The sequence below is a fragment of the Lepidochelys olivacea genome, assembly GCF_965140295.1.
Source record: "Lepidochelys olivacea isolate rLepOli2 genome assembly, chromosome: 1".
Classification (NCBI taxonomy): Eukaryota; Metazoa; Chordata; order Testudines; family Cheloniidae; genus Lepidochelys; species Lepidochelys olivacea.
Window position 1 is genome coordinate 82,358,730 of NC_140411.1, and position 27,514 is coordinate 82,386,243.

The 27,514-nt window shown below is 40.8% G+C and overlaps 1 protein-coding gene across 1 annotated transcript in view; it reads right to left on the minus strand.

The window, feature by feature from the left end:
• Window positions 1-5,975: 5,975 nt before the first annotated feature.
• MYCBP2 (MYC binding protein 2) overlaps window positions 5,976-27,514 on the minus strand; it is a 412,169-nt gene continuing 390,630 nt past the window's right edge. The window contains exons 77-86 of the mRNA XM_084646996.1: window positions 25,909-26,010; window positions 23,753-23,881; window positions 21,082-21,214; window positions 18,667-18,770; window positions 17,840-18,028; window positions 17,012-17,119; window positions 12,710-12,919; window positions 10,894-11,001; window positions 10,523-10,688; window positions 5,976-6,776 (exon numbers count right to left, since the gene is read on the minus strand). Coding sequence (XP_084503122.1) covers window positions 6,661-6,776; window positions 10,523-10,688; window positions 10,894-11,001; window positions 12,710-12,919; window positions 17,012-17,119; window positions 17,840-18,028; window positions 18,667-18,770; window positions 21,082-21,214; window positions 23,753-23,881; window positions 25,909-26,010 — 1,365 coding nt within the window. The 3' untranslated portion in view covers window positions 5,976-6,660. The remainder of the gene's footprint in view (window positions 6,777-10,522; window positions 10,689-10,893; window positions 11,002-12,709; window positions 12,920-17,011; window positions 17,120-17,839; window positions 18,029-18,666; window positions 18,771-21,081; window positions 21,215-23,752; window positions 23,882-25,908; window positions 26,011-27,514) is intronic.

Here is a 27,514-nt window from a genome sequence, read left to right on the forward strand (position 1 = left end):
TGACCAGGCCGAACAGGTAGGGATGGAGATGGTTCAGGTAAAGATGGGGCAGATCCGGGGAGGTGACTGGGGCATCGCTCTTGAGCATACCCTCAAAACACCCACTTCTGGCCTCCGTGGTGTTTCACCGGGCCAGGTTGCGCAGGTGAATGGGAGGAGGAAGGGCAGGGGTGACTGAACCCACTGTCCTTTCTCCTCGTACATCCCTGCCAAGGCCTTGGTGGTGTGGGGCGGCTAGCATTCCTTCCTTGCTGACTGAGGTGTATGCATCCCCAGGGAGTGGAAGGTGGCCCAAGTGTCCTTCAGACCGTGCAGCCTCACATCCGTCTGTTCAGGGCTGGCCTTTGGGGTGGGTTGTATGGGCCCCCGCCAAGGGCGGCCCACCGGAGGAGGCTCTGTGCGCAGGGTTTGGATTCCCACCTGACCTGTGGCCGAGGCCAATTGGACTGACGGAGGTGCATGGCAGGCAGGCAAGCAGCAGCGTAGGGAAGGGGGAGAGACATGAGCTACAGGGGGCAGTTGGACAACCAGCTGTTGGAGCCAGATGACTCCTCGGGAGCAAGGGTGCACAGTGCATGGGTTAGGGGGGAAGGGAGGGTGGCAGTAATGACTAAGAAGGTTGCTCTGCTACATCGATAAGAAAAGCAACCAGCAGGTTGACAAATTTAGACCACAATGACCTAGGGTAGGCTAAAAAGAAAAGGACTACTGGCACCAGGGGCTATATTTCAGGATGCTCCAGAGGAATCAGTAAGAACACAAAAAGCAATGGTATAATGAAGGACTGGATTAGTTTACATTTAAGGGAGCCACGAGAACAGAAGGGTTAATTGGCATCAGCAGGTTGGGAGTGTAGGCCAGACCACTGTGTTGACTCACTGAGAGAAAGCTAGTAGAAGGAATGAGAAAAGGGTGGAAAAGTGTGGGCAGCCAGGCAGATGGTAGCCTGGGATGCCCCAGCCGACCCAGCACCCCCTCAGTTCCTTCTTGTTTGTTACTCCAACAGAAGGGAAGGAGGGCGGGTTTGAAATGGATATGAGCAACACATCTCGAAGAACAAGTTACAAAGGTGAGTAACGGTCTTTTCTTCTTCGAGTGCTTGCTCATATCGATTCCAATTAGGTGACTCCCAAGCCTTACCTAGGTGGTGGGGTCGGAGTAAGATGTCACGGTGTGCAGAACTGCTGAGCCAAATGCCGCATCATCCCTTGACTGCTAGACAATCCAATCGCATAGTGGGTAGCAAAGGTATGCGCTGATGACCAAGTTGCTGCTCTACATATCTCCTGTATGGGTATATGAGCCAGGAAAGCGGAAGACGAAGCTTGAGCCCGAGTGGAGTGGGCAGTAAGGTGCGTAGTTGGGACATCAGTCAAGTCATAGCACGCACGGATGCATGATGTGATCCAGGATGAGATGCGCTGGGAGGAGACCGGAAGGCCTTTCATCTGGTCTGCCACAGCTATGAACAGCTGGGTTGTCTTCCTAAAAGGTTTTGTTTGTTCAATGTAAAAGGCGAGGGCCCTACGAATGTCTAGGGAGTGCAGCTGTTGGTCCTGTCAAGAAGCATGCGGCTTCGGATAGAAGACGGAGGAAGATGTCTTGGTTGACATGGAAGGCAGACACCACCTTAGGAAGGAAGGCAGGGTGTGGTGGCAGCTGTACCTTGTCCTTATGGAACACCGTAGACGGTGGTTCCGACGTGAAGGCTCTAAGCTCGGACACGCCTCACTGAGGTGATAGCTACAAGGAAGGCTGTCTTTCAGGAAAGGTACAGGAGCGAGCAGGTGGCCATTAGCTCCAACGGGGCACCCATGAGTCTGGATAGACCAGGTTGAGGTCCCACATAGGGGCTGGATGCCGAATTTGCGGGTACAGGTGTTCCAATCCCTCAAAGAACCTGCTGACCATGGGATTGGAGAAGACCAAGCACCCATTGTCGCCCAGGTGTACTTTGATGGATGAAACTGCCAGGCCCTGCTGTTTCAAGGACAAGAGGTAGTCCAAGATGGCAGGTACTGACGCCTGCAGGGGGGCAGTATTGCTTGGGGCGCACCAGCAGAAAATACGCTTCCACTTGGCTAAATATGTGGACCTGGTATTACAGACGTTCAGTTCCACAAGTTTTTGATTTTTGTCTTGATAAAGCATGGGACAAATTTTGCAAACTCCAAATTTTTCATGGGACAGAAATTCTGTTTCCTGGCCAGCTTTATTAATAACACTTGTTACCACAGTTAACCGTGTTTTACCCTTGCTAGCAGCCTAGGATGACATTTCTTCCTTTAGCCAGTTTGGCAGGTTGTTTTTTTGCAGTGTAAGCAGCCTCCCAACCATACCCCACTAACAATGACTGTTATAAGTTTGTTCCATGGGGCCATGTCACGGATCTGTGTGTGGAGTGCATCACTTCACATGCTGCTGCACCACCTCTGTTCGTGCCCTGGCAGGCACTCTGTATTCACTGCTGTTGCACTTGTTTTATAAGTAGGATTGAGAGGAAAAAAAATCTTCCGGCAATAGATTTTCAATCACTTACATTGGTGGAAGCAAGGCTGTACACTGACATAATAAGGTCAACATAAACTTCCTTACGTCGACTTAACTCTGTAGTGTAGACCAAGCCTTAGTTACAATGACCCTGGACTGATTATTGGACTTATTTTTTGTTGCCATTTTTGCTAGCAAATCCCCTGCAGAGGAGGAGGATTCTAGTGGAGCTTTCTAAATACATAAATGACCATTATGAAAATTTTGATGAAGTAGCGGTTCAGTGAAAAAAGCACATAAAACAAATGATTCAGCTATACACTGTATTTTGTAAGTCTCTACTCATTTTAGGCTGGGCAGCATACATTATGCCAAGCAGCAAGCATAAATAGCAGGGTCAAAAAAGTAAACAGTGATTAGAGTGCATATAACTCACCTGCTTTATTGTCTGGCAGTTTCATAGGATCCAATTGTAACTGAAGTAGTTACAGCCACCAGCAGTAAAAAACAACAAAATATGCTTTTTGACAGTGAATTCTTATCCATTGATCTATTGACTATTCTCTTCCATCGGCAAACAGAATTAAACCTAAGTCTATTTCTAATGCTCATTACTGGAAGAAACATACACCAATCTAATCTTGCTTAATACTGTATGGTGAAGTAAAGAAATTTGTAGAGGGCTTTGCAGAATGTTGTTGCTTATTTTTTGTCTTAGTGTATCCATGATTTTTTATCTAAGATTGAATGTTAAAAGTTATATACAAATAAATTGCTGTTCATTGCCAGTCATCCATTCCTTCTTCTCTTCCTTTTCCCAGTTCTCCCATGTTGTCTAAATTCTTCAAGGATCTCTGCCTTCTCTCCCACTTCCTTTTGCACTGGGTCTGTGCTGCTTGATTCTTGATGCCATGATCACTGTGTCAACACCATGGCCATTGCTCAACTTCCTCCAAACTGTTGTTTCTACGCCTTAGAGTGATGCTCTCTGTTGATCTGCTCAAGGGCTTCAGGTACATCAGGGAGCTGTGTCTCCCTACTTCATGTTGTATCTTTTCAGTCTTTTCCCCACATTTCAGACACTGGAATACACTTGTTTGCTTGTTTTAGATTCAGCCACAAGACCAATTGCTCGCAGCCTGACCACTTCAGATTGTGATTTTATCGGAACTCAAAACTAAACAAGGTAGTCTGATCAGAACCAGGATGTGTGATCTCTAGGGAAACCCCAGGGTGCTACTGTTTAGAGCACAATGGGGACTTTCTGCCCATGGTAAAGCACAGGATTGCAAGTCAGAAGACCTAGGTTCTCTTCCCATCTTTTTCACAGACTGAGAGACTTCAAGCAACTCACTTAGGCTTTGGTCCCTCAGTTTCCTCATTTATAATATGAGGAAAAGTAAAATTCATGTACCTCAGGACAGGAGTAGTGTGAAATTTAATTCATTAATATTTTTAAAGTGTTTTGGAGACCCGCAGGTGGAAAGCACTTGACAAATGCAGGTACATCATTTAGTAAGTGACACTCTTACCTGAGTCATTAGTGAACCAATACTTTCACACAGTGTTTTCTAGATAGGATTAGCAAATGAGCATTGAAGTGACTCCATCTGTTATTTGTCAATCAACTTGTCTAGTACCTGAAGATTATTAGATTTAAGGGGCTTTTATGATCTGAATGCATTTAGCAAGCAAAGCTAAAAAGACATTTAAAATGCATAGTATCACCTACAAAAAATCTAGAAATTATTAATAATTTAGCTTTACCTGCAGTTATTTAGATTTTACTGAACACAGAAAGCAAAGACATTATGTACTAGAAAATGCAACATGTAGCAAGTATTCATCAGTGTAGATTAGGTGACAGTTAGAAACCGCCATAATAAAGCTACCTCAATTTACAGATGAAGTTTTCTCTTCATCTAATCAATAAAAAACTCCTTTTTTATTGGGAGTGATATTAAAACAATCTATTTCCAAAGGACTTACTTGTTCCTCTCCTTAATTATGTCTGTGCTTTGCCAGTCAAGATCTACAATAAAGCTGTGCTGCTTCTTTAAAAATGTTGATAACCACCATACCGTGGGCCTAAATCGATCATCATACTTTATTTTGCCCACTCGTGTGGTCCTTCACATTGCTGTTAAAACACAGTCTGTGATGAGAGTTAACAAGTATGTCAGTAAAACAGGTCTATGTGATTAGCAGTCTAAATTTTGAAAAGATCCAATTATTTTTTACAACAGCTTTTCTATTCATTGTTTGTAATACATTTCTGAAAGCTTGAGAACATGAGGAGGTCAAAAAGGGCTGCAGAGTTCCTGGCATCTAGGGGACTTGAGCCAATGTTAGCAATGTGGGATAGTCTGATGTGGCGGGGTATCATGCTGAGAAAGGTGGATCAGCACTTGACTCTTGGTGCTGGTCCCAGCTTTGGTGCTTGAAACACCTGAGAAGGTGGTCCCAACTGCTTTTCCTCATCTACCTGTTGAAACCAACCAGATTTCACTGGCCCATTAGAGCAGAGGCCAACTGCCCTGAGATGGTAGGCACCTCTGTAGTATAGGTCAGTGCTGCACATTTGGACCAGGTTCTGGATCATGAGGGAAGGTCCTCTTGCTCAAAGCCTGAAGCCAAATTCATGCATTGTTCAGCTGGTGAAAATAGTCAGGCGGCTGTCGGTATCACATCAGGTCTGTCTGAAGAAGGATCAGCAGGTTGGGAATATGCTGGAGATATGGCCTTTCCCAAGGCAGAAAAGTTACTTTGTGTGACCCTCCACACTGCGCCTCAGTCTGTCACATGGGCAGAATTTTAACCCTAAAGATTTTACCTCAGCCATACAGTGGGAAAGCAGTCCTTGTGCTAATCAGTCATCTGACAGGTCAAAATCTATCTAAAAACTGCCAAAAGGACAACTCTCCCGCCCGCAACCACTATGAGAATTATTAATTTTCTAATTTTCTAACATTTTAAAAATAAGTTGCTGTGGACACTGCTGAATTGTGAGACACTCCCACAGGCACTAAGAAGGAACAGGTGCAGTTGGTGCGGCATTCCCTTATCTGCCCACAGGTAGGGAAGCTGAGAGGATGCATGTACAGCCCCAATGGACAGCACTGACCAAACTTATTTGGACTCATGGCTTGAGTCCATACATACTAGAAAAGGGTATCTGCAGAGCTTTAAAATTAAAAGAAAATACTCACCAATTAAAAATTAGTCTTCCAGGATATTACCATGAAGCCTTCAGGAACTGCTTATCGACCTGTTCATCAATTCAAATATAATACTTCATGTGAAGTCTAATAAGATTACCCACTTTTCTTAAAGGATGTTCAAGCAAACTTTTTCTATCTAATAAGTAGTGACCAACAGTTTACTAGCTGGTTTTGAATTTTCTTCTTTAAAAAACAAATACATTTTATTTGTGAAATGAAATGATTTGGTTTTGAGCCATTCTAAAATAAAGTCTTACACATTCATTAGACTTTCACTGTATAAAAATGTACAGTGGTTTTATTGACATGTACATTCCATTATGTTTACAGCTGCAAGATATGAGGCACACTCAGTATTGCACTTCATTAAAATTTCAGGCTCAAACATAACCCAGAAGTTTAAATGAAACTGCTGTTGTAATTCAGTAATTCTTATACAGGACAAACATTGATATTCTTTATATACAGCGTGATACTTGTTACATTTATGCCTTCCTAACACAATTTTTTTTAACAGTCTAGGAAATAAACGAGAATATTCCTCTTTCCCCCCCCACCCATGATGCAGTTACAATTGTACAGGATTACAAAAAGTCAGTATACAATAATCCGTTTTTTCTTTCTTCATCTGAAAACCAGCATCATTCATAGTCCACAGACACAGAGATCCTTTAATAGCAATTATTTATTTGTAAATGTCCAATGCTTCATAGCCAATGACTGTAATGGCCACATGCAAACATCTCACAATTTTTGATGTCTTGGTTCAAAAAATGTCAATTTCTCACAGCATGGTACATGGTATTTGGCATCCTTCTTGCACTGTAAATTGTTCCTTTTACCTGGGTTATGAAATGGTCCCATCCTCATCCTGACTGGACTTCATATTCTGTTTAGGACACTTGTGGGATGAGGACAACTGTTTTGCTCTGGTAAAAAAAATTCTAGTCTAAAAAGTGTGAGCATTTCTGCAAACCCCACATCCCAGAGCAAATTCCTCACCAGTGGGTGGATGAACAACATGAAGTGGACACTCTGTTCCTTCAAGTTGTTTGCCTTTGGGACCTGCAATCAGTGTAAAGGGAAAAAGTCATTTTCAAAACTTCCAAATCTTATTTAAATAAAACTGTACAAGTATTGAAAAACACAGTACTAAATAGAGAAATCAGTTTGTTTGAATTTACAGGACACCAATAAAAAAGATTTGGGAAAAATGCAGTGGGTATAGGAAAAAGTAGTAACGGGCCACTTTCACATGACCAGCTTCTATCAGGCATTTAAAAATTAGAACTTTTACAGGATGAAAAGTGAGTAATTGTGAGCAGGTTTCAGAGTAACAGCTGTGTTAGTCTGTATTTGCAAAAAGAAAAGGAGTACTTGTGGCACCTTAGAGACTAACCAATTTATTAGAGCATAAGCTTTCGTGAGCTACAGCTCACTTCATCAGATGCATATCGTGGAAACTGCAGCAGACTTTATATATACAGAGAGAATATGAACCAATACCTCCTCCCACCCCACTGTCCTGCTGGTAATAGCTTATCTAAAGTGATCATCAGGTGGGCCATTTCCAGCACAAATCCAGGTTTTCTCACCCTCCACCCCCCCACAAAAATTCACTCTCCTGCTGGTGATAGCCCATCCAAAGTGACAACTCTTTACACAATGTGCATGACAATCAAGTTGGGCTATTTCCTGCACAAATCCAGGTTTTCTCACATCCCCCCCACCCCCATACACACACAAACTCACTCTCCTGCTGGTAATAGCTCATCCAAACTGACTCTTCAAGTTTAAATCCAAGTTAAACCAGAACATCGGGGTGGGGGGGGGGGTAGGAAAAAACAAGAGGAAACAGGCTACCCTGCATAATGACTCAGCCACTCCACTCCACTCTATTTAAGCCTAAATTAATAGTATCCAATTTGCAAATGAATTCCAATTCAGCAGTTTCTCGCTGGAGTCTGGATTTGAAGTTTTTTTGTTTTAAGATAGCGACCTTCATGTCTGTGATTGCGTGACCAGAGAGATTGAAGTGTTCTCCGACTGGTTTATGAATGTTATAATTCTTGACATCTGATTTGTGTCCATTTACTCTTTTACATAGAGACTGTCCAGTTTGACCAATGTACATGGCAGAGGGGCATTGCTGGCACATGATGGCATATATCACATTGGTGGATGTGCAGGTGAACGAGCCTCTGATAGTGTGGCTGATGTTGTTAGGCCCTGTGATGGTGTCCCCTGAATAGATATGTGGGCACAATTGGCAACGGGCTTTGTTGCAAGGATAAGTTCCTGGGTTAGTGGTTCTGTTGTGTGGTATGTGGTTGTTGGTGAGTATTTGCTTCAGGTTGCGGGGCTGTCTGTAGGCAAGGACTGGCCTGTCTCCCAAGATTTGTGAGTGTGTTGGGTCATCCTTTAGGATAGGTTGTAGATCCTTAATAATGCGTTGGAGGGGTTTTAGTTGGGGGCTGAAGGTGACGGCTAGTGGTGTTCTGTTATTTTCTTTGTTAGGCCTGTCCTGTAGTAGGTAACTTCTGGGAACTCTTCTGGCTCTATCAATCTGTTTCTTTACTTCTGCAGGTGGGTATTGTAGTTGTAAGAAAGCTTGACAGAGATCTTGTAGGTGTTTGTCTCTGTCTGAGGGGTTGGAGCAAATGCGGTTGTATCGCAGAGCTTGGCTGTAGACGATGGATCGTGTGGTGTGGTCAGGGTGAAAGCTGGAGGCATGCAGGTAGGAATAGCGGTCAGTAGGTTTCCGGTATAGGGTGGTGGTTATGTGACCATTGTTTATTAGCACTGTAGTGTCCAGGAAGTGGATCTCTTGTGTGGACTGGACCAGGCTGAGGTTGGTGGTGGGATGGAAATTGTTGAAATCATGGTGGAATTCCTCAAGGGCTTCTTTTCCATGGGTCCAGATGATGAAGATGTCATCAATATAGCGCAAGTAGAGTAGGGGCTTTAGGGGACGAGAGCTGAGGAAGCGTTGTTCTAAATCAGCCATAAAAATGTTGGCATACTGTGGGGCCATGCGGGTACCCATAGCAGTGCCGCTGATCTGAAGGTATACATTGTCCCCAAACGTGAAGTAGTTATGGGTAAGGACAAAGTCACAAAGTTCAGCCACCAGGTTAGCCGTGACATTATCAGGGATAGTGTTCCTGACGGCTTGTAGTACATCTTTGTGTGGAATGTTGGTGTAGAGGGCTTCTACATCCATAGTGGCCAGGATGGTGTTATCAGGAAGATCACCGATGGATTGAAGTTTCCTCAGGAAGTCAGTGGTGTCTCGAAGGTAGCTGGGAGTGCTGGTAGCGTAGGGCCTGAGGAGGGAGTCTACATAGCCAGACAATCCTGCTGTCAGGGTGCCAATGCCTGAGATGATGGGGCGCCCAGGATTTCCAGGTTTATGGATCTTGGGTAGTAGATAGAATATCCCAGGTCGGGGTTCCAGGGGTGTGTCTGTGCGGATTTGATCTTGTGCTTTTTCAGGAAGTTTCTTGAGTAAATTTGTGCAGGAAATAGCCCAACTTGATTGTCATGCACATTGTGTAAAGAGTTGTCACTTTGGATGGGCTATCACCAGCAGGAGAGTGAATTTGTGTGGGGGGGTGGAGGGTGAGAAAACCTGGATTTGTGCTGGAAATGGCCCACCTGATGATCACTTTAGATAAGCTATTACCAGCAGGACAGTGGGGTGGGAGGAGGTATTGGTTCATATTCTCTCTGTATATATAAAGTCTGCTGCAGTTTCCACGATATGCATCTGATGAAGTGAGCTGTAGCGCACGAAAGCTTATGCTCTAATAAATTGGTTAGTCTCTAAGGTGCCACAAGTACTCCTTTTCTAATTGTGAGCAGTTTGACTAAGCCTAACAAAAAGGGCCAGAACTGTTGGCTTCTACAAGATTTACAACTTCAGGTAAAGGATTAAACACAAATTTGAAGAAAAACCCCAGACTATTAGACTACTATCTAGTCATATTAAACCAAATTAATTATGGAAAATTTACAGTCAAAATTTTATTGAAAGAAAATTAAAATTTCTTTAAATGGATCTTCAATACAGTGAAAAAAGTTTCAGCCCAATATGAAACAAGAACCTGTACATCTGAATAACATATACTTGTTAAACGAAATTTCACCTGAAGAACAATTCAGGAGTTAGGCCAACAATTACTTCTCTGGTGTATAAGTGAAACATTAAGCAATGTAGTAAAAGTATATATTGCCTTTTCTCCTCAAATTATCTAAGTAATCTTCTAACACTACATTAAAACAATATGTGAAAGCTATAAGGAGCACATGAAACATAATATTAAAATTCACAATTCTGGTGAGACCATCAGATCAGTGGCACACAATGATGCCAGGAACTAAGGGATTAGCACAGTTCACAGAGCTTTCCTTTATAGTTGCAGGATAAGTATTCAGGTCTGGCTACACCATTTCATGTTTGGAAGTTTGTTTATTTTATCTCTTTGGTCCACGTGGTAGCATGCAACTCCAGTAGTGTGTGGAGGCAATTTGCTGAAGACAGGAAGTTTCAAAGTATCTAATGATGTATTGTTTTTACTGTGATAATAGCATTGCCCATTTTGGAAACCAATATTTCCAGAAAGAAATGAATCACAGAACAAAATAATCCATCCTTTGAAGATTATCTAAAATGCTGAACTTAAGACGTCACATGATTAATTTTGCTATATTTCTAAAAATTAGCAAGCTCAATTGTAATAGAATAACTGTCTGACTAAATAATTTTCTGGTCATTTAGATTGCTAAAACTGTTCTGTAAAAAACATTACCTGCAGGACAATGTGGAAGTTCTTCTTTAGTGATGCTTGTCATTCTTTGGAAATCATCGTGGCAAGCATTGCAAAAATGCGTTGTCCCAAAGCAGAAAAACACAGCTACTGAGCAGCAGTACCGACATTTGTACTCTAAGAAATCTGTACCATGTTTGGGACACATCTGCATAGAAAGAAAACAAAAAAGTGCTGTTAACATTAGAAACCAAACTGTAACATTTAAGCAACATATTTACACATTTGAAACATCTGTCAAAAATTGAACAAATATGTATATTTTACTACAAATAAATCTAATTGCTGTATAGCTCAGATAACTGTATTTAAAAATCTTTAAAAGAAAACAAGTTCAAAACTAGTCTGCTTACCTGTGCCCTTGAAACATCAGAGCATGCACCACAAATAAGCTCTCTTGGATCATAATCATCTCCTTGTCCAGCCTCAGCATCACAACGAGCTTCACCACCAAAGTATGCCTAAATGGGGGACACAAATGACTGAAGATTAAAACTGAAGAGATTGGGGACAAACAGTTTATATTCCTGTTACCAAATTCATACGCATGGAGAAGATGATAAAGGCTGTTAGTACAATCTCTTTATGATGTTCTATACGTTTAAACCTTTAAAAAATAATCTTTTCCCCCCATGACCGTCAAAATGGCCCAAAATTATCCAGCAATCCAACATATGCCATACACATGTCTTTAATATGTGCAAAAGACTGCAGGGTTTGGATCATGGGATGATTTTTTTGGCCATCTATGAGTGCATATCAAGAAGGTGGGGGCAGGGTTGGTGCTGCTGAGGTGATGCTGAAGCTGAAGGGAAGCTTCTCCCTCCCTTCTACTTTTCCACCTGCCAGCACAGTACTCCGATTCAGGGGAGGGGAAAATCCTGCCCCAATGGGTTGTGAAGCTGGCTTGAAGTGCCACTCCCTCTGCCTTGAGCCAAGTCCTAAATGGGCAAGATAGCAGAGAAACTGCTCTCCAATTGGGTGGAGAGCAGCAGAGTGGGCAAAGAAAGCAGAAGTGAGGAGTAGGGAATGAACTGCTCCTTCCTTCCCATGCTCTGGGTCCTGGTGGCCAAGGCATTTTGCTGCTCTGAGTTTTTGGTTTTATGGCACAAGGCACACTGGGCAGCCATAAAACACACACTAAGTAGGGCTGCGTACTCTGTGGAATTTCCTCATATACTTAAGCGTTTTCAGACACTGCTATGGATTCGTGGGTGGAAACCCCATCTTATTAGCTGCCCTTTCCCCATTTCCCAACCTCCAGGGGAAAGACAGCTAATCAGAGCTACTGGATATACAGAATTATAGGGCTCTTAACACAGCAGCTGCTTCCTGCTATCTCTGCACTGCCTGAAATGCACCCTCTTCCTGCCTAGGGGGATGATATTTCCCCCCAGTTTCCCCCCCCCAAAAAAAAAAATCTGGAAAGAGATAAGGAAAGGAGTCTCCAGGCCACTATCCAGGAAGGAAAACCCTTTTGGAACCCCAACCCTGCAGACCAGAGAGAGGAGACTTCTAAAGGGTGTGCTCAGGTGTTAAACGTTAGGCATTTGAGTGAGGGAGGGTTCAGGAATTAAATAAAATCACAGGTGTCGGTAGCCTGAGGTTAACTAAATGACAGATCGGGGGTGAATACTAAAATACTGAAGTGGAGTCAATACAGAGGGGATGCATGTGTGGGAGAGAGTTCAGAATGAAATATGAGTGTGTACAGCATGTTGGAAAGAAAGCATGATGTGTAATGGGAGCAGAAGTGATCGAGGGAGGGGGAGAGGCAGAAGAAGAAAATACCTTTATTGGGAGGGGAGCCAAAAGCTAAATTGGTTGAGAGTCGCAATAGGGGAGTAAGCATTGATTAACTATGGGAGATGGGAACAGAACGGAACAGGGTGGATGGCCAGAGGAGTTTTCTAACAAAATAGGATGTCCACATTTTTTTGAGATGGCACCATCCTCTGTTCATATAAGGTGTCTGATTTCTGAACCACTCTCTCTCTCTACTGTCGGTTTCACAGGGCCAGCGGTGTGTCTTTTTCTATGTTCTTTTTTAGTGCTTTTTGGATTTTACAGTGCAGTGCAGCTCTTCCAATTTTCATACACCATACACAAAGAAGTGACTTTTTGGCAACATTACATCAATTTCATCTGAGAAAGTGCTAGCGGTCATACCTTTTTGCATTTGTAGCAAACATAATAAGCATATCTGTTCATTGCATAGCTAGCTGGGTCATTATAAAATCTAACGCCAGGTGTTGTGATGGCCTCACTCTTGTGCAATCCTTCATACTCCAACCTCATTAGAGCTTTCCTCCTCACGTCGTCATAGAGTTCTTTGATTGGATCAAGCAAGTCCTTTAATACTGTATGATTAATTTTGTTCTAAAATAAAGAACAATTGATAAGAAACTTGGAACACTAATACTTTCATTATAACAACAGAAGTATTTATTTATATCGTGATAGTGCCAAAAGGCTCCATTGTGCTGGATGCTGATCAATCATAGAAAAGAATACGGAATATATATTTCAAGGAGGGATGCCTACACTAGATGCTTATTCTTTTCAGCTAATGCACTCATGGTAAACAGGAATACCCTTTTACGCTCAAATTTTTGAAACTCAGATCCGTAAGCTTGAGGGCTGGTCTAGCTTACGTTGGGCTGTAGCAGCCACAGGGGACTAAAAAACACAGCAGAGGATCAGCGCAGCATAGGAGTACCCAAATCATACACCATTTCTCTATCCATGCTCCCTTTTCCCTTCTTCATCAGCAACAAGGAGGGTGTATGACATAAGAGCCCCTATATTGGATCCATGCCACTGGAAGATCACCCTGTCACAAGCTCCTATCATGACTGCCAATATAGAAGTCCAGCACGGTGGAGTTGCTAAAGGCCGATCAATTCAACGTACTTATATTCTAATATGCCCTCTTTTCTGGCCGTGATGGCAATCTCCCTCTTTTAGTAGAGAATGTAAAGGGAGCTTTTGGCAGCTTCATAAAGATGACTGAGTCCTATGCACATGTGGTATTGAAAGACATGTTAAAAAGGCATCTTGCTAATGGTGGAGCTACCCCAGTCCTGCTGTTTGAGATAATTTAGGCTAAACTGAGGGAAGCATGGAGTGTAGAGACTTAAAGTCTTCACTTATTTTGCAGTGCTACATTGAATCCAACTCTTGAATTATTACAAATTTTAAGTGTATTATACAAACATCTAAGTATATAAAAATAATTAAAAAGGACTACAATTCTACATTATTTTCACTTTTTATGAGAAACCATGTTTGTAGGCATATTATGCAAGGAAATTTTTAAAAAGGACCCTCCCATACCCACAATTTACAGTTTTTTCCTTTCAGCTTCATTGGAAAGGCTGGGTTATTCATCTTGTAGTAACTTGAGTTCCTTGAGATGTGTAGTGCAGGGGATCTCCAGTTGTGCATGTGCTCCCGGCAGAGCAGAGATTTTCCCTGAGCAATGTCTGTCTGGTCTACACATGTGCCCCTGCTCTCCTCGTTCTCATACTCTGCACTGAGTGGATAAAGGGACTGCTGGACCACCACCATTTTAATTTCTTCTCTGCTGCCAATTCCCAGTAGGGGGATATCAGACAGAGGGTAAGGAGCATGAATAGTGCACTACACACAGGGACAACGCCCCTAAAAGGAGTCAAGTTACTAGAAAGTGAGTAATGCATCCTCCTCCTTCGAATCATTGTCCCTATGTGTAATGCACTTCAGATGATTCAGAAGCAATACCTCTATTGAGGAGGTGGGTGTCTGGAGTCCTGTGACACAACGACTGCAGAAATGCCCTGCCCAAAGAGGCATCAGAAGCAGCTGCTTACACCCGTGCAGTGTCTAGCCATTGTGTGTACAGAGTTCCAAGTTGCTGCTTTGCAGATGTCAGAAGCGGGACATCTGTAAGGAAAGCTGCCACTGTTGTCTGAGCTCTCATTATGTGTGATCTCACACTTCCTTCAAGAGGAACAATGTTCAGTTCATAGCAGAGTAGGATGCACCCAGAGATTCATTTGGACAGCCTCGGGGGGAGGGGAAAGAGGAGGGGAAGAGAATGGCCTCTTGTTCATTTGTTCTGCAAATGATATAAAGAGTCTCGGAAACTTTTTAAATGATTTTGTCCTCTAGATAAAAAGTAAGAGCCCTACATATGTCCAGTGAGTGCCACATTTCTTCCATGCTAGAGTGAGGATTAGGGATACTTTGGTTGATAAAGTCAGACACCAACTTCAAGACAAGTTTTGGATGTAGTCTCATGTATACCTCTTTCTTGTGGAAAACTGTGTAAGGATGATCAGCCTTGAGTGTCCCTAGCTCTCTAACCCTTTTGGCCAACATGATAGCAGTCAAGAACGCTACTTTCACAGAGACATAGAAGAGAGCAGCCTGCCGTACACTCAAACAGTGAGTTTGTTAGCATTGATAAAACCAGGTTCAAGTCTCAGGCTCGTACAGGTTTTGCCACTGGAGGGAACACTCTAATCAGACCCTTTAGGAAACAGGATATGACTGGGTAAGACAATACAGAGTAGGTATCTGGCAGATGAAATTTGCTGGTGACTGGCAGGTGTATCCTGAGAGAAGTAAGAGATAGTTGTGTGGATTTTAAGGTAAAGAGCTACGTCCAGCACATCCGGAATCTTTGCTCATAAAGGGGAAATTCCTTTTTCTTTGCAACAAAACATAAACCTGTTCCACTTAGTCTCATACCATTTCCCAGTAGAATCCTTTCTACAACTCATAGAATCATAGAATATCAGGGTTGGAAGGGACCCCAGAAGGTCATCTAGTCCAACCCCCTGCTCAAAGCAGGACCAATTCCCAGTTAAATCATCCCAGCCAGGGCTTTGTCAAGCCTGACCTTAAAAACCTCTAAGGAAGGAGATTCTACCACCTCCCTAGGCAACGCATTCCAGTGTTTCACCACCCTCTTAGTGAAAAAGTTTTTCCTAATATCCAATCTAAACCTCCCCCACTGCAACTGTTCAGGATGGCCTGGACTTCAGTTGAGCAGAACTATTCTAATTCTGACATCCACCTAAATAGCAAGCCCTATCGTGAAATATGGCTGGGTTGGAGTGTTAAGTCCTTCCCTCAGCCAGCGTTAAGAGGTGTCACATCAGAGTAACAGATATAGACAATTGTAATAGAATGGGGTACCAGACCTGGCAGGTGCTATAGGAATGGTTTGCGCCATGTCTGCTCTGATTTTCCTCAATACCAATGGAAATAAGGGAACGGGGGGGGAGGTAAAACTCAGGACTCCCGGCCACTGTATGAGAGGAGCACACCCCACACAGCTTTGTATGGAGGTCATCATCCTCTGGAACTGGTGCAGTTCTGACTCATGTTGAGTGGAGAAATGTCTGCTTAGGGAGTCCACCAGGGTGTTTTGGATTCCTGGCAAATGGACTGCAGTCAGAGTAATCTGCATGGAAATGCACCAGTTCCAGAGGGTGATGGCCTCCACGCAAAGCTGTGAGGAGTGTGCTCCTTCCTGCTTGCTGATGGAACAGACTGCCATCATGTTGTCTGATAACACCTGGATTGACTGGAATTGCTCACAGGACAGCCTGCTTGCTCTCAGTTCATACACTCTGATGACAGCATAGATTCCTGAGGAAACTGTGCCCTAGAAGGGTTTGTGGCACTTGATGCAGCTTTTAAAGGCTGGGAATCCTTGGTATACTCTCCCCCAACCGCTGGAGAACTAGGATTGGGAGGGGGAAAGAGGGGAGAGTTGAGAAATCTCTGCCCATCCCAGATGGAGGATTCCAAGAATTAAGGAACCAAACCCCTAAAAACTATAATATATTTCAACTTTTTACAGAGAAGCTGAAGAAGTTAGAACAAATACTGAAGCTCTGTCCTAGACCATGAACAGTAAGAGTGAATTAAACTGGTGGTGGTCCAATATGCCCTATTTATTCCTTTGATGCGGAGTAGAAGGAGATGTGGGGCACATACCTGAGGGACACTGCTAGGGAAAAATCTCTGCTCCTGGGTGCATGTGCAACCTGAAGGGCAGTACAGAGAGGGACAAGCACTCAAAGAAGAACTGAGGGCTTGTCTACACAGGTGCTTAGTGCACGGCTAACTAGGATGTGAGCAAACAGCTCACTAGCCTGCTGTGCACTAAAACTGGCCATGTGGGCCCTGCTGCCGTGTACTAAAAATTCCATAGTGTGCTTTGGCATACAGCTGTTTGAAATGGAAGTATGTCAAAGCACACTACAGAACTTCAGGTGTACAGCAGTAGGATTTACACCGTCACTTAGCGTGTGGCAAGCTAGTGCATTGTAGATTTACCGCCTGCTGCATACTAAGTCTCTGCATAGACAAGCTCTGGGAATGAAAATAAGCAATATCTAATGTCCATCATAAGTAACATTAAAGTAAGCACTCGTAGATACTCTGTGCTACATATAGTAAACACATCATCCTTACCTTGCAAATAGGACAAGACATAAACCCAAAAGTTATCCTGGGCCCAAGCCACCTGTTTTCTAGTACTCGACGACAGCACTGCAAGTGGAATACATGACTGCAGTCCAACTTTAAGAAAAAAGAAAGATGTCTGAGTAACAACTGTACTGTAAATTCAAAAGTTTCAATAGCTACTGTAATGAGACACCATTATATTTGAGTTTTTGATTTTAACTAACAGAGGTGTCAAATTGCAAATTCATTTATTAATTTAAAATCTTATCAGAAAAGCCTTTCCACCCATGAAAAGAAAGAATATTAATGGCCTTTAAAATCAGTTACAAAACAAACTTTTGCATAACACTAACCACTGGACATATGAAATCATCAAAAGTGACCAAGTTAGCATACTAACTACAGTAAAATCTTGAGACATAAATGTACACTATCTACAAGATCTATGCATATGCCCTTTTTTTGAATATGCTACAAGTTACATGTATAAGAAATGGGAACAATTTTAATATGATCTGTCCCTTGCATACAAAGAGTGGTACATAAGGAAGAAAAGGGTGGTGATTTAAAACTCTTAAAAATACTTCTATGTGAGGTGGATTTTCAGTTACAAACACAATGCTCAAAATAGAGGAAATGTACACATCGAATGATCCTATCTGCATTCTCAAACAGTAGAGAGAGCAGTAGTGCTAGACACACAATGTGATCCTCTGCTCACTGACAGTACGTACTCTGAAACCTTTAAAAATGCATCCCTTCAAAAGAAATTGTAAACTCTTAAAAATTTAACAAAGTTGTATAGAATTCATTTATTAAATAGCAAAGGCAAACCTGGATAGCTGGTGCTGCTGAAAGTGCTTCAGTAAAACAAATCATGCACATGTCATCAGCATCTTGTTTAAGAGTTGTGGCGTTCTTATCACAACCATGCAGGCACGGCAAACAGTGCTCTTCATTCTTAACACCTCCACATGGATGACCACAAGGATGAGTCTTGCTACAAGCTATCTTAGCATACTCCTATTAAAAAGGAATTCTTAAATTAACATTTTTTCTAATCAAAGAACCATTTTGTACACTGTAATATATTTATTCTGTTGCTTCTTGAAGTAGTCTTACTACTTGCAATGAAAACTCAGGTTAGGGAGCAGTGACAGTAATTGTCTAAGTATAATACAGACATCAGTATAGTTAGGAATACATTTTGAGTTCTAGGACTTTGAAGTGAAACAGATGTTTTAATTTGCTTTTGCTATGTGACACCTAAATAGCAGAACCCTAATGAAACTTTATTTTAAGAAAAAATATTTTTGATCAGACGCATTACAGAACCTGAAACTGTTTTTCTCTGTTCTTCCGGTGTACATATTTTGTGCATTTGTTAGCAGTTTTTATATGGTTAGATTCACGGCTTACCCTGTGTAATCAGTCACTTTCCCGTTCACAGTAACAGAGGTGAGAAGAAACATTTAAAAAAATAAGAAAAATGGGAACAGAAGACCACACAAATTGGCAGGGAGAGTAAGTATTATTCACAATTCAAAATTATTTGGATGACAGGACCTAAAATTTAGCTTTTATCTTGTATGGCTGGTTGTAGACTCAACTATATATTAATATTTCATCTTCATGAGATAAAGTGAGGTTTGTATACATACCTGGCAATCTGCATCAGAACAGACACTGCCTACTGCTGATAACTCTGTTCCACTCCTACAACCACAGAAACGACATGCTTCAGAACTGCTGGTGGTTGGTTTACCTACACCCACAAAACAAACAAAAAAATCAGAATTTACCAAAATGAAGTGTTTATCAACCAACACACTAATAATAGCCTTAACTATCTCATGAAACAAGCAGGAAAAAAGTAAATACTAAGGAAATTAAATGAATCTAGACTAAATTGCTTCATGCATGGGCTAGCAGAACTCTATGCTCATGGGATTTTCGCCAGTAACCACAGAATCACATCTCTAAAGACCACTAAACACAACACAAGGATATGAAAAATACTGCAAATTTTTGGCAGAAAAAGCTTACAGAAATACATTAATATTGTTATTTATGTGATAATAGCTAAAAAAAAGTGTACCAGCCACCTTATATACATGTAAAAAAGATGGTTTCTTGTCTTGACGACTTTACAATTTAAGACAAATTACAGCCAAAGTGGAGAGAGGAAATCTTTGTTTTTTTTAAAAATTACCTGATGTGAACATTTTATTTACTTCATCTCATGCCTAGCTAGAACTGCCTTGATTACAAAAATTATTAATCCTAGTTTAATTCACTCTTATTTGGAATTTCAACTCATTTATTTTCTTTCTTACATTACTAGATGTTTTGTATTCTTATGAAATGCATATCAAGATATTTCCCCTTCACAAGGGGAGTTTGTCAAGTATTTGTCACGTCAATTACATGAGAAAGAAAGCAGGAAATCTTCCAAGTTCTGCTTAATTTATAAATATTTGCATTCCCAAAGCTTAAACTAAGATATTGGGAACTACATTTTACAAGCAATATCAGTTTCATCTCTAAAGATCACCAAACATAATGAAAGGAGCAGCATTCCTTAAGGAGGGAAGGGGGAAATGGAAAAACATGATATATATTTTCTTCTTTGTTTTACTAAATCTAATGAAAGATAAAGTACTTCTAATTCTTGGGAGCCCCCGCTCCAACCTCATGCTATCAAAGTTAAAACTGAGCTGTTCAGCGTATCACTCAAGGGTAAGATAATAGACCAGGGGTCGGCAACCTTTCAGAAGTCTTCATTGATTCACTCTAATTTAAGTTTTTGCATGCCAGTAATACATTTTAACATTTTTAGAAGGTCTCTTTCTATAAGTCTTTAATATATAACTAAACTATTGTTGAATGTAAAATAAATAAGGTTTTTAAAATGTTTAAAAAGCTTCATTTAAAATTAAATTAAAATGCAGAGTCCCCCGGACCGGTGGCCAGCACCCGGGCAGTGTGAGTGAAACTGAAAAATCAGCTCGCGTGCCACCTTTGGCACACATGCCATAGGTTGCCTACCCCTGTAATAGAGCATCTTTCCTATTAATTTGTGACCATAAGAGGAGTATTTGGAAGCAGGCAGGCATACAGTTGGCTTCTCTTATTATTATAGTGTTGCACAGAGGCCAACATATCTGAACATTCTGAGCACTGTGAAAAGGGTTGTAATTAAGGGCTATGGGATGGCTGTATTTTTACCACCCAAATGCTCTGTAGATATAACACAATACTTGGAATGTAATGACTATCCAAATGCCAAGCTGGACACTGTCCATAGCTAAACATTGTTGTGGTCTTTTCTTTCTAGTAGTAGTCATCACAATACTATGTCTAAAGATACTTTAGAAGTGTTTATATTTTAGGGCAATGGAAAAAGTTTGTTTTTGGAGAAATTGGCATTTACATCGTTCAAGGGTATTGAAACTATTATTTATATAATTTTTTCTAATTACCCAGTTCAATTTTGTTCTTGATAGATTAGGTTCTTTTCTATATGGTGTGCCCACCTTCTTCAAAAGAAAATAAAAGCATTTTATAAATCATTCAAATGTAAGTACAGGTGACAATTATTTACGGGCTACTGCTCTCAATTTGTAGTACTCCCTTTGATGGAAGTGGGAGTTGCACGAGTGGATAAAGAGTGGTAGTATCAACTCAAGAATGCCACATTTAAAAACTTCTAGCATTTCAAAGAGCTAAATATCCAGTTATTATTATTATTTTTTACTTTACTGTAGCACCTAGGAGCCCTAATCTTGATCCCATTGTGTCAGGCACTGTACATAAACAGAACAAAAACATAGCCCTAAAGAGCTTACAACATTTCTGAACTCAAGCATCCACTTGGTGTTGCAAAGCAGCACCATCATGCTACCGCCAAGGCAATAAGTAATTTGCCAGGATTCAGTGTTTTCTGTTAAATAATACAAATAATAAAGCATTAATGTAAAGATTCAGAGAGTCACATTTCTAGAAACTGATCTTTTGGAGAAGCTTAAAAAAAAGTAATCAGGATGAGTAAGGAACAAGAAATATCTGATTTTTACCTGTCTGTTCTCTAAACTCCACCATAGCCTTCATAGTTTTAGAGTCTGCTAGTGCCATGAGCCAGAAAAGTTTGGTCCTACCACAGCCTTCATGAAGATCAACTTTGATAGCTTCTTCCTCTTCTTTGAATACCTATCAGTTTAACCATATGGGTATTAAATAGTACTCTTACAAAAAGCTGAGTCAGTAACCAATTATAAGAAACTTTAGTTTTGATATCACCTGTAAGTTTACATTTTTTGTTGCAGTACTCATGGTGTTTTGGAGTCTGTATTGCAAGTTTTAAAAATACGACTTTTATACATTCTGTAATTTGTATGCATGCAAAGAGTGGGATGATATGATGATTTGGAACACACTCTGAAGGGTAAAAGCTGGATTGGCCAAAGAGTCAACAAAGAAAACAAGAATACTGAAAAGCAATGCAGCTATGCTAAGAACCAGAATGATGTGAAGACTCTCAGTGAAAGCTTTAAACTTCAGGAAGACTTAAATTACCCTACAACCTCTTGTGTAAAGTAAAATTGTTTACATCTAAAAATATCAGCGTAGGTTCATAAAAGGTAGGCTCTAGTATGGCAAAAAATATGTTGAAAACTGTTCTGTCTTAAGGTTTCTTATAATGTCCATCACTGTAGTAACTAAACACTTCCCAGGTAAATTACAGTTAGATAGCGAGATCCCAAAAGGACTTCATGCAGTCTTCTGGTTTTCTGCCTTTCTTGGTTAGGAAGGCTCTGCTTGAATTGATTTTACATATACTATTGTAATGAAAGTGAGAGAGGCTTCCTGTGTGTATATATAAGATCTCTCGCTATCACAGAATACATATTGTTCTTGTTTGCAACAGAAGTAGAAAAATGTTATTTTTGAGTACAGAATTTTTTTTAACTTTTGCCTTTTTGTTAAAAAAAGTATTCCCATGTTTGCCCTATTCACCATGACCATCTGTAACCTACTAAAATTGACCATGACAAATTATTATTTGTTAAAACTGACTATGAGAGTGTTATAAAGTAAATATTTCAAAATAATCCCTGCCTTAAGAGTCTCTAGTCTAGAACAAAAGTAAACCGTAGGCACAGATTTAAAAATATTTTGGTTTTCCAGTTGTGGGGGCTCATGGAAAAAAAAGCCAAAATTTCCAAATCCAGGTGGTCCAAAATTAGGTTCTTAAATCCATAGTTAAGTAAATAAATTAAAGTGAGCAACTCTACTTCCATTATACTTCAGTGGGACTCTAAAGATCAGGACACTTTTATTAGTGCCAAAACAAGAGTTTAGGAACCAAATTCTGAAAATGCTGGAATGTGTCTTGGAGAAGGATATGCAGAAGATGGTGAAAATGACTGGGAGGTTGTTTCTTTCATTTGGAAGGCACGAAAAACAGCAGTGGGTGAATGAAAAATGAGGTGTTGAGCTGCCAACATAAACAGAGAGAAGGGAGAGAGGTGGAACACGAAAGATCTTAGATCCACAATGTAGAGGCCAGAGTGCAGTTCTTCAGGGATTTGAAGATGAGAATTAGAAATTTAAACATGAATTTAGATGTAACGTGGTCTGACTGGCAGGCATTTTGGACGAATTGGAAGAGAAGCAATATGGCATCAAGGAGGCCAGGAGGTAGTGATTAGTTGCCATGGAAGGAGCTGACATGGGTACAGAAAGTAGGGTTAATTTTTGAAATGAAGATAGATATGACATGATTTATTGACACCATAGGTATGTGGAGAGAAGGAAAAGGAATCAAAGGTGACATCAACATTGCAAGCCTGAAAAACAGGAAGAAGGTGATGTCAACAGCAGTGGGAAAAGGAGATCAAAGGGAGGGAACAGAAAGAAAAAGAAGGAACAATATTTTGGCCATGTGAAACGTGAACTGGCCAGGCAAGATAAGTCAGACAGATATGCAGAAGATCAGGGGATACAATGAGAACAATTTTTTTTTAAGGTTGTCGGTGAAGCAGTATGAATATTACAGCACACTTGTATCTGAAGAAAAGGTGCTTGAAAGAAGGGGATGAGGGCAGAGGAAATGGTGTTCACAAATCAGGATGGGATGGAGAGATTTGTGGTGAACAGGTGAGTAGCCTTTGAGTGAGTAACGGGGTAAAGAAAAAAAGGAAATAGGGTAAGGGGCATGGAAATGAGGAATGGGGGAAAAAAGGGAGCTATAACAAACTCATGAAAAGTATGTAAGGCCCTAAATTGAGAGGGAAAGAATTGAGGAGGAGAAAGGGCTTAAAGAGGGTGTCAAAGAGGGAAAACGATTGTGTTCATAGATATGGACACCATGTGAAAGGAGAAGTAAAGATAACATTTCTGAGGGAGTAATGGATGGATTTTTAGTTAAGGAAGTCTGAATTCAATGATGTTAGAATAGGAAAGAAGGAAACAGATGGGGATTATGAGCCAGGGTTGAGGGATTAGGGGCTGACATTACAGTCCTATTCATAAGAACATTCTTTAAGGACAAGAAAATCAAGTAGAATCAAATGCGAAATTAAATGCAAAGTTATCCATTCCTTTCAGAAAGCACAGAGAACAGTTTGCAGATCTATTGCTCACTGCCACTAACGGTTTTCTAATCTAATTTATCAATGGAACAATCCCCGCACCCAAGAAAAGCTACTGAAATGCACACTACTTGGTGAGTTTTATTTACTCTACCTGTCTCTGATGAGTTTTCGTTCGCCGATGGAGATGAAGGAATCTGTCGCAGTCTGTACACAAATTCCCACAGGCATTACATAAAATGATTGCAGCGGTTTCACCATCATCATGGTTATCGCACATTGGCTGAATAAAGAAGAAAAATAGTGGAATAATTCCCTATACATTAGATCTGCTTCCCTCAACTCCCCTCTCCCTGTGGGCTTCCCAAAAAAGGAAAATTAAAACAGGACAATTTGAACTTGTTTTAGACTATAAATTGTCAGCTTTGAAATGATCAATATCTAAGAACAGTTATGTCTGGCAGAAATGTAAGAAACAAATGTACAATAATGCCTCTAAACCCAGATTTGCTTTGTTTTATGAAAATTAGCTCATATTCATCACTAAAATGTCTGGGAATCTGTTTTCAAAAAGTGAGACAAAAGTCTTGCTGTGCTAACTGACATGTTACTCAAATTTTGGGAGCATGCTACACTTGATAGAAAAAAATTATGGAAACTGATGAGGGGGAACCCTCAAAGATCCATCAAAATGGCAAGATATCTACCTTTAACTCCCCTGATATGATATGTTGTCTTTTCTGTCAAGATAAATAATCAAGGTGGAGGTTATGCCACAGTACAGTGTGAACAAATTCCATGGCAACAAACCCTAAATTCCACTGTAACATTAATTTATTCTACAGCTATAACACACTATCCACTTCCATCTCTACTGCAACACAAACACATCCTCCTTCCAGCTAGGTATGCAAGGGAGTGGGGAACTTGAAACAGGCTTCAGCAGCTCTTCTCCCTGACTGCTGCACTAGTTCTTCATTGCCTAGCTCACAAGCCTACTCTTCTGACTTCCCCTACTTCCTAGCTGCTAGATGGATTCCAGCTCTGGCTCCCCACGCCCTGTTGTCTGTCTCCATTGAACAATGCAAATAGCCTGCACTGTAATCCAGTTAACTTCCCCTTGGGGGAAAACAGGGGTGAAGAGACAACTGCAGTCAGGTTCTGGGAAGGCAGAAAGCAATCCTTTTTTGTGTCCTTGAACAAAATGTTTGTGCGGTGTCCACATTAACATTTAACCTTACAAATACCCTTAAATGACGACCAGTTAATCCCTCCTGCTGAAGCTGTTCCATTTTGTATAATATACTTAAATAGTCATTAGAACAAGGACTTGAACTTGGGCCTCCCACCTCCCACGTGAGTGCCCTAATCACCAGGCTATAGGGTCATTCTCACACCTCTCTGACTCCCAGTAACTATTCAGATATTTTATACAAAGTGGAACAGCTTTAACAGGACAGAAAGAAACCCACCTTAGATTACCCTATTCCCCAGTGGTTAGGGCACTAATCTGGGAGTGGGGAATTCAATTCCTGCTCCATTATCTATTTAATTATTTATACAAAGTGGAACAGCTTCAACAGAAGATACTAAGAGAGACCCCCACAGAATACACTGAGCTGAAAGTTATAAGGGGGAACACCATCACTTCTCCCTCCTTCTCTTTTGTGACTCTGGCCCTTAAAAATGCACAGAAACAAAAATGTTTCAGGTTGAACAAAACATTCTGTTCAACCTGAAATGGACATTTTCCCCACTTTTTTGATTGGCCAAACATTCGAAGAAGTTCAGATGTGGCTCAACCCAGCAAACTGAAATATCATTCACTCAGCTCTAACAATACGTCGTGATTATTACCAGCAAAGAGTAGGTCAAGGGTAGGTGTCTTCACCAACATCCTCACCAGTGAAGACTGGTGCAAAAAAATCTTTTAATGTTTTAGCAATGTCCTTATCCTCCTTAATTGCTCCCTTTAATCATTGGTGGGCCAATCGAACCACCAGTTCTCTTGAAGGCTTTTCTATTTCTGATCTATTTAAAGAATGTATTTGTTTTTCAACTTTTGCTATTTGATCTTACATATTGGCTGCCATATTATATGTTTCTTTTTACTGGATATATCCGTGGGTTGGATTTCCCTTTTTCTGAGCATTGTCTGGCTAGTATAACCTCTTGAGGAAATCTGAGAATGTTTGTTCTACATATCATGTGCTACTGTAATCTTTGTCATTGTTACTGCTTGTTTGAAAAGTAAATTCAATACAATCCAAGTTTAAAAGAGAAAAAAAATTCTTGAATTCAAAGTCTTACCATCTGTTTTTGCTGTCCATCCTTTCCCATCCATCTTCCAGAAGACAGTCTATCTACATGGTCCTGATCAAGCACACACAGGGATGCTAGGGCTAACCAGAGCTGTTGAAAGAGAGGGTTGTATTATAGAAATATTCCAGGTAGACACAAAAGACTAAAATAAATGCAATTCTCATGGTTAGGAATAAACACAATTTTCAACTGCCTTCTTTTCAGGTCAAGCCACTTAGTATGGATTCTTCTAACACACCACATAAAGAAGAGAGTCAGGGACGTGAATAAAAGTTACTGACTTTTAGGTGCAAATCTCGGGACTAACCCATCGCTCTCCAGTTTCCCTGCCTTAAAATTATATTAACATATTAGTTAACTATACAACTGAGAGGCAGAGAAGGAAAACCACTCATAGTAGGTTGTAGAGAAACATGATAGATAAAGCACAACTACTGCCAAACTGAACAAGCGTTGTCAATACACTTAAGGAATAATACAGAAATAAATACAGAATGTCAGTATACACTGCTGATAAAGAATACCAATAGAAAAAACAAGCTAAAGTTACAGCAGGAATTCACAGAACAGCTGGGTGGTCTGTGTGAATTGTCCTAACCAAGAGAAATACCATTTGCTGATAAAAAGTTGTTTTCTATGACTGATTTGAGTTACTTCACACCTTAATGTATCTAAGTGGCAGCCCCAAAAGTTAGCGAGGGTGTCAAACAGGCAGAATGCTCTGAGAATTCTGGGCTCCTAACACTGTTTGCTTTGTTCACCTGAATCTTACATGTAATTTTGTGTAATAGGGCTGGAGATGGCAAATGTGGGATGACCTTTCATTTGGAGATAAAATGGCATCTTTCAGACTGCTGGTGAATCACTTATCAAGATTCCTGGGAAACAGCATTGCCCTAATGAGGTTCATTTTTTAATCCACTGCATTTTACTTTTGGAGCCAGGAACTATAACTTTGCTTTATCATCTTTCAATTTACAGATTTTATTGAGCTCTTGCCAGGAGAAGAAATCTGCTGTTTGGAGCTACTCTAAGTCCTGACTGACGTATGAGGGTGATGGCATTATCTTTTCCATGATAGGGAACTAGGACCCAGTGACATTCAAAATGCAGAGAACAGATGAGGACGGAGATGGAAAAGGGAATTAGCTTAACATTTTAAAATAGACCTTGATGGCAAAATACCTGCAGCTGCTGGGTACCTCCCTCTTCACACAATTATTCTATGAGGAGGAGTAGAAATGCCAGCCACTACAGCCAAAAATATTTGACTAGGGCTTCTGGAGGAGTAGAAATGCCAGCCACTACAGCCAAAAATATTTGACTAGGGCTCTGAGACCAATCCTCAACTGAGAGCACTAAATCCTCCCTCCACTGTTTAGTCAAAAAGTCTAAAATACTTTTGGCACATGAACTAAGATGATGACGCTACCTCAACCCTGAAAGGTGGGGCTGGAAGAAGTTTTAAAAGATGTCACTTAGCAGTACTTACTACTTAATCTAACTTTTTTATTTTTAAGTGAGAGGAGCAATCCTGGAAGCCACATCATGGGGCCAGGTTTCAATAGAAGATTTTAATTTTATTTATTTTTAA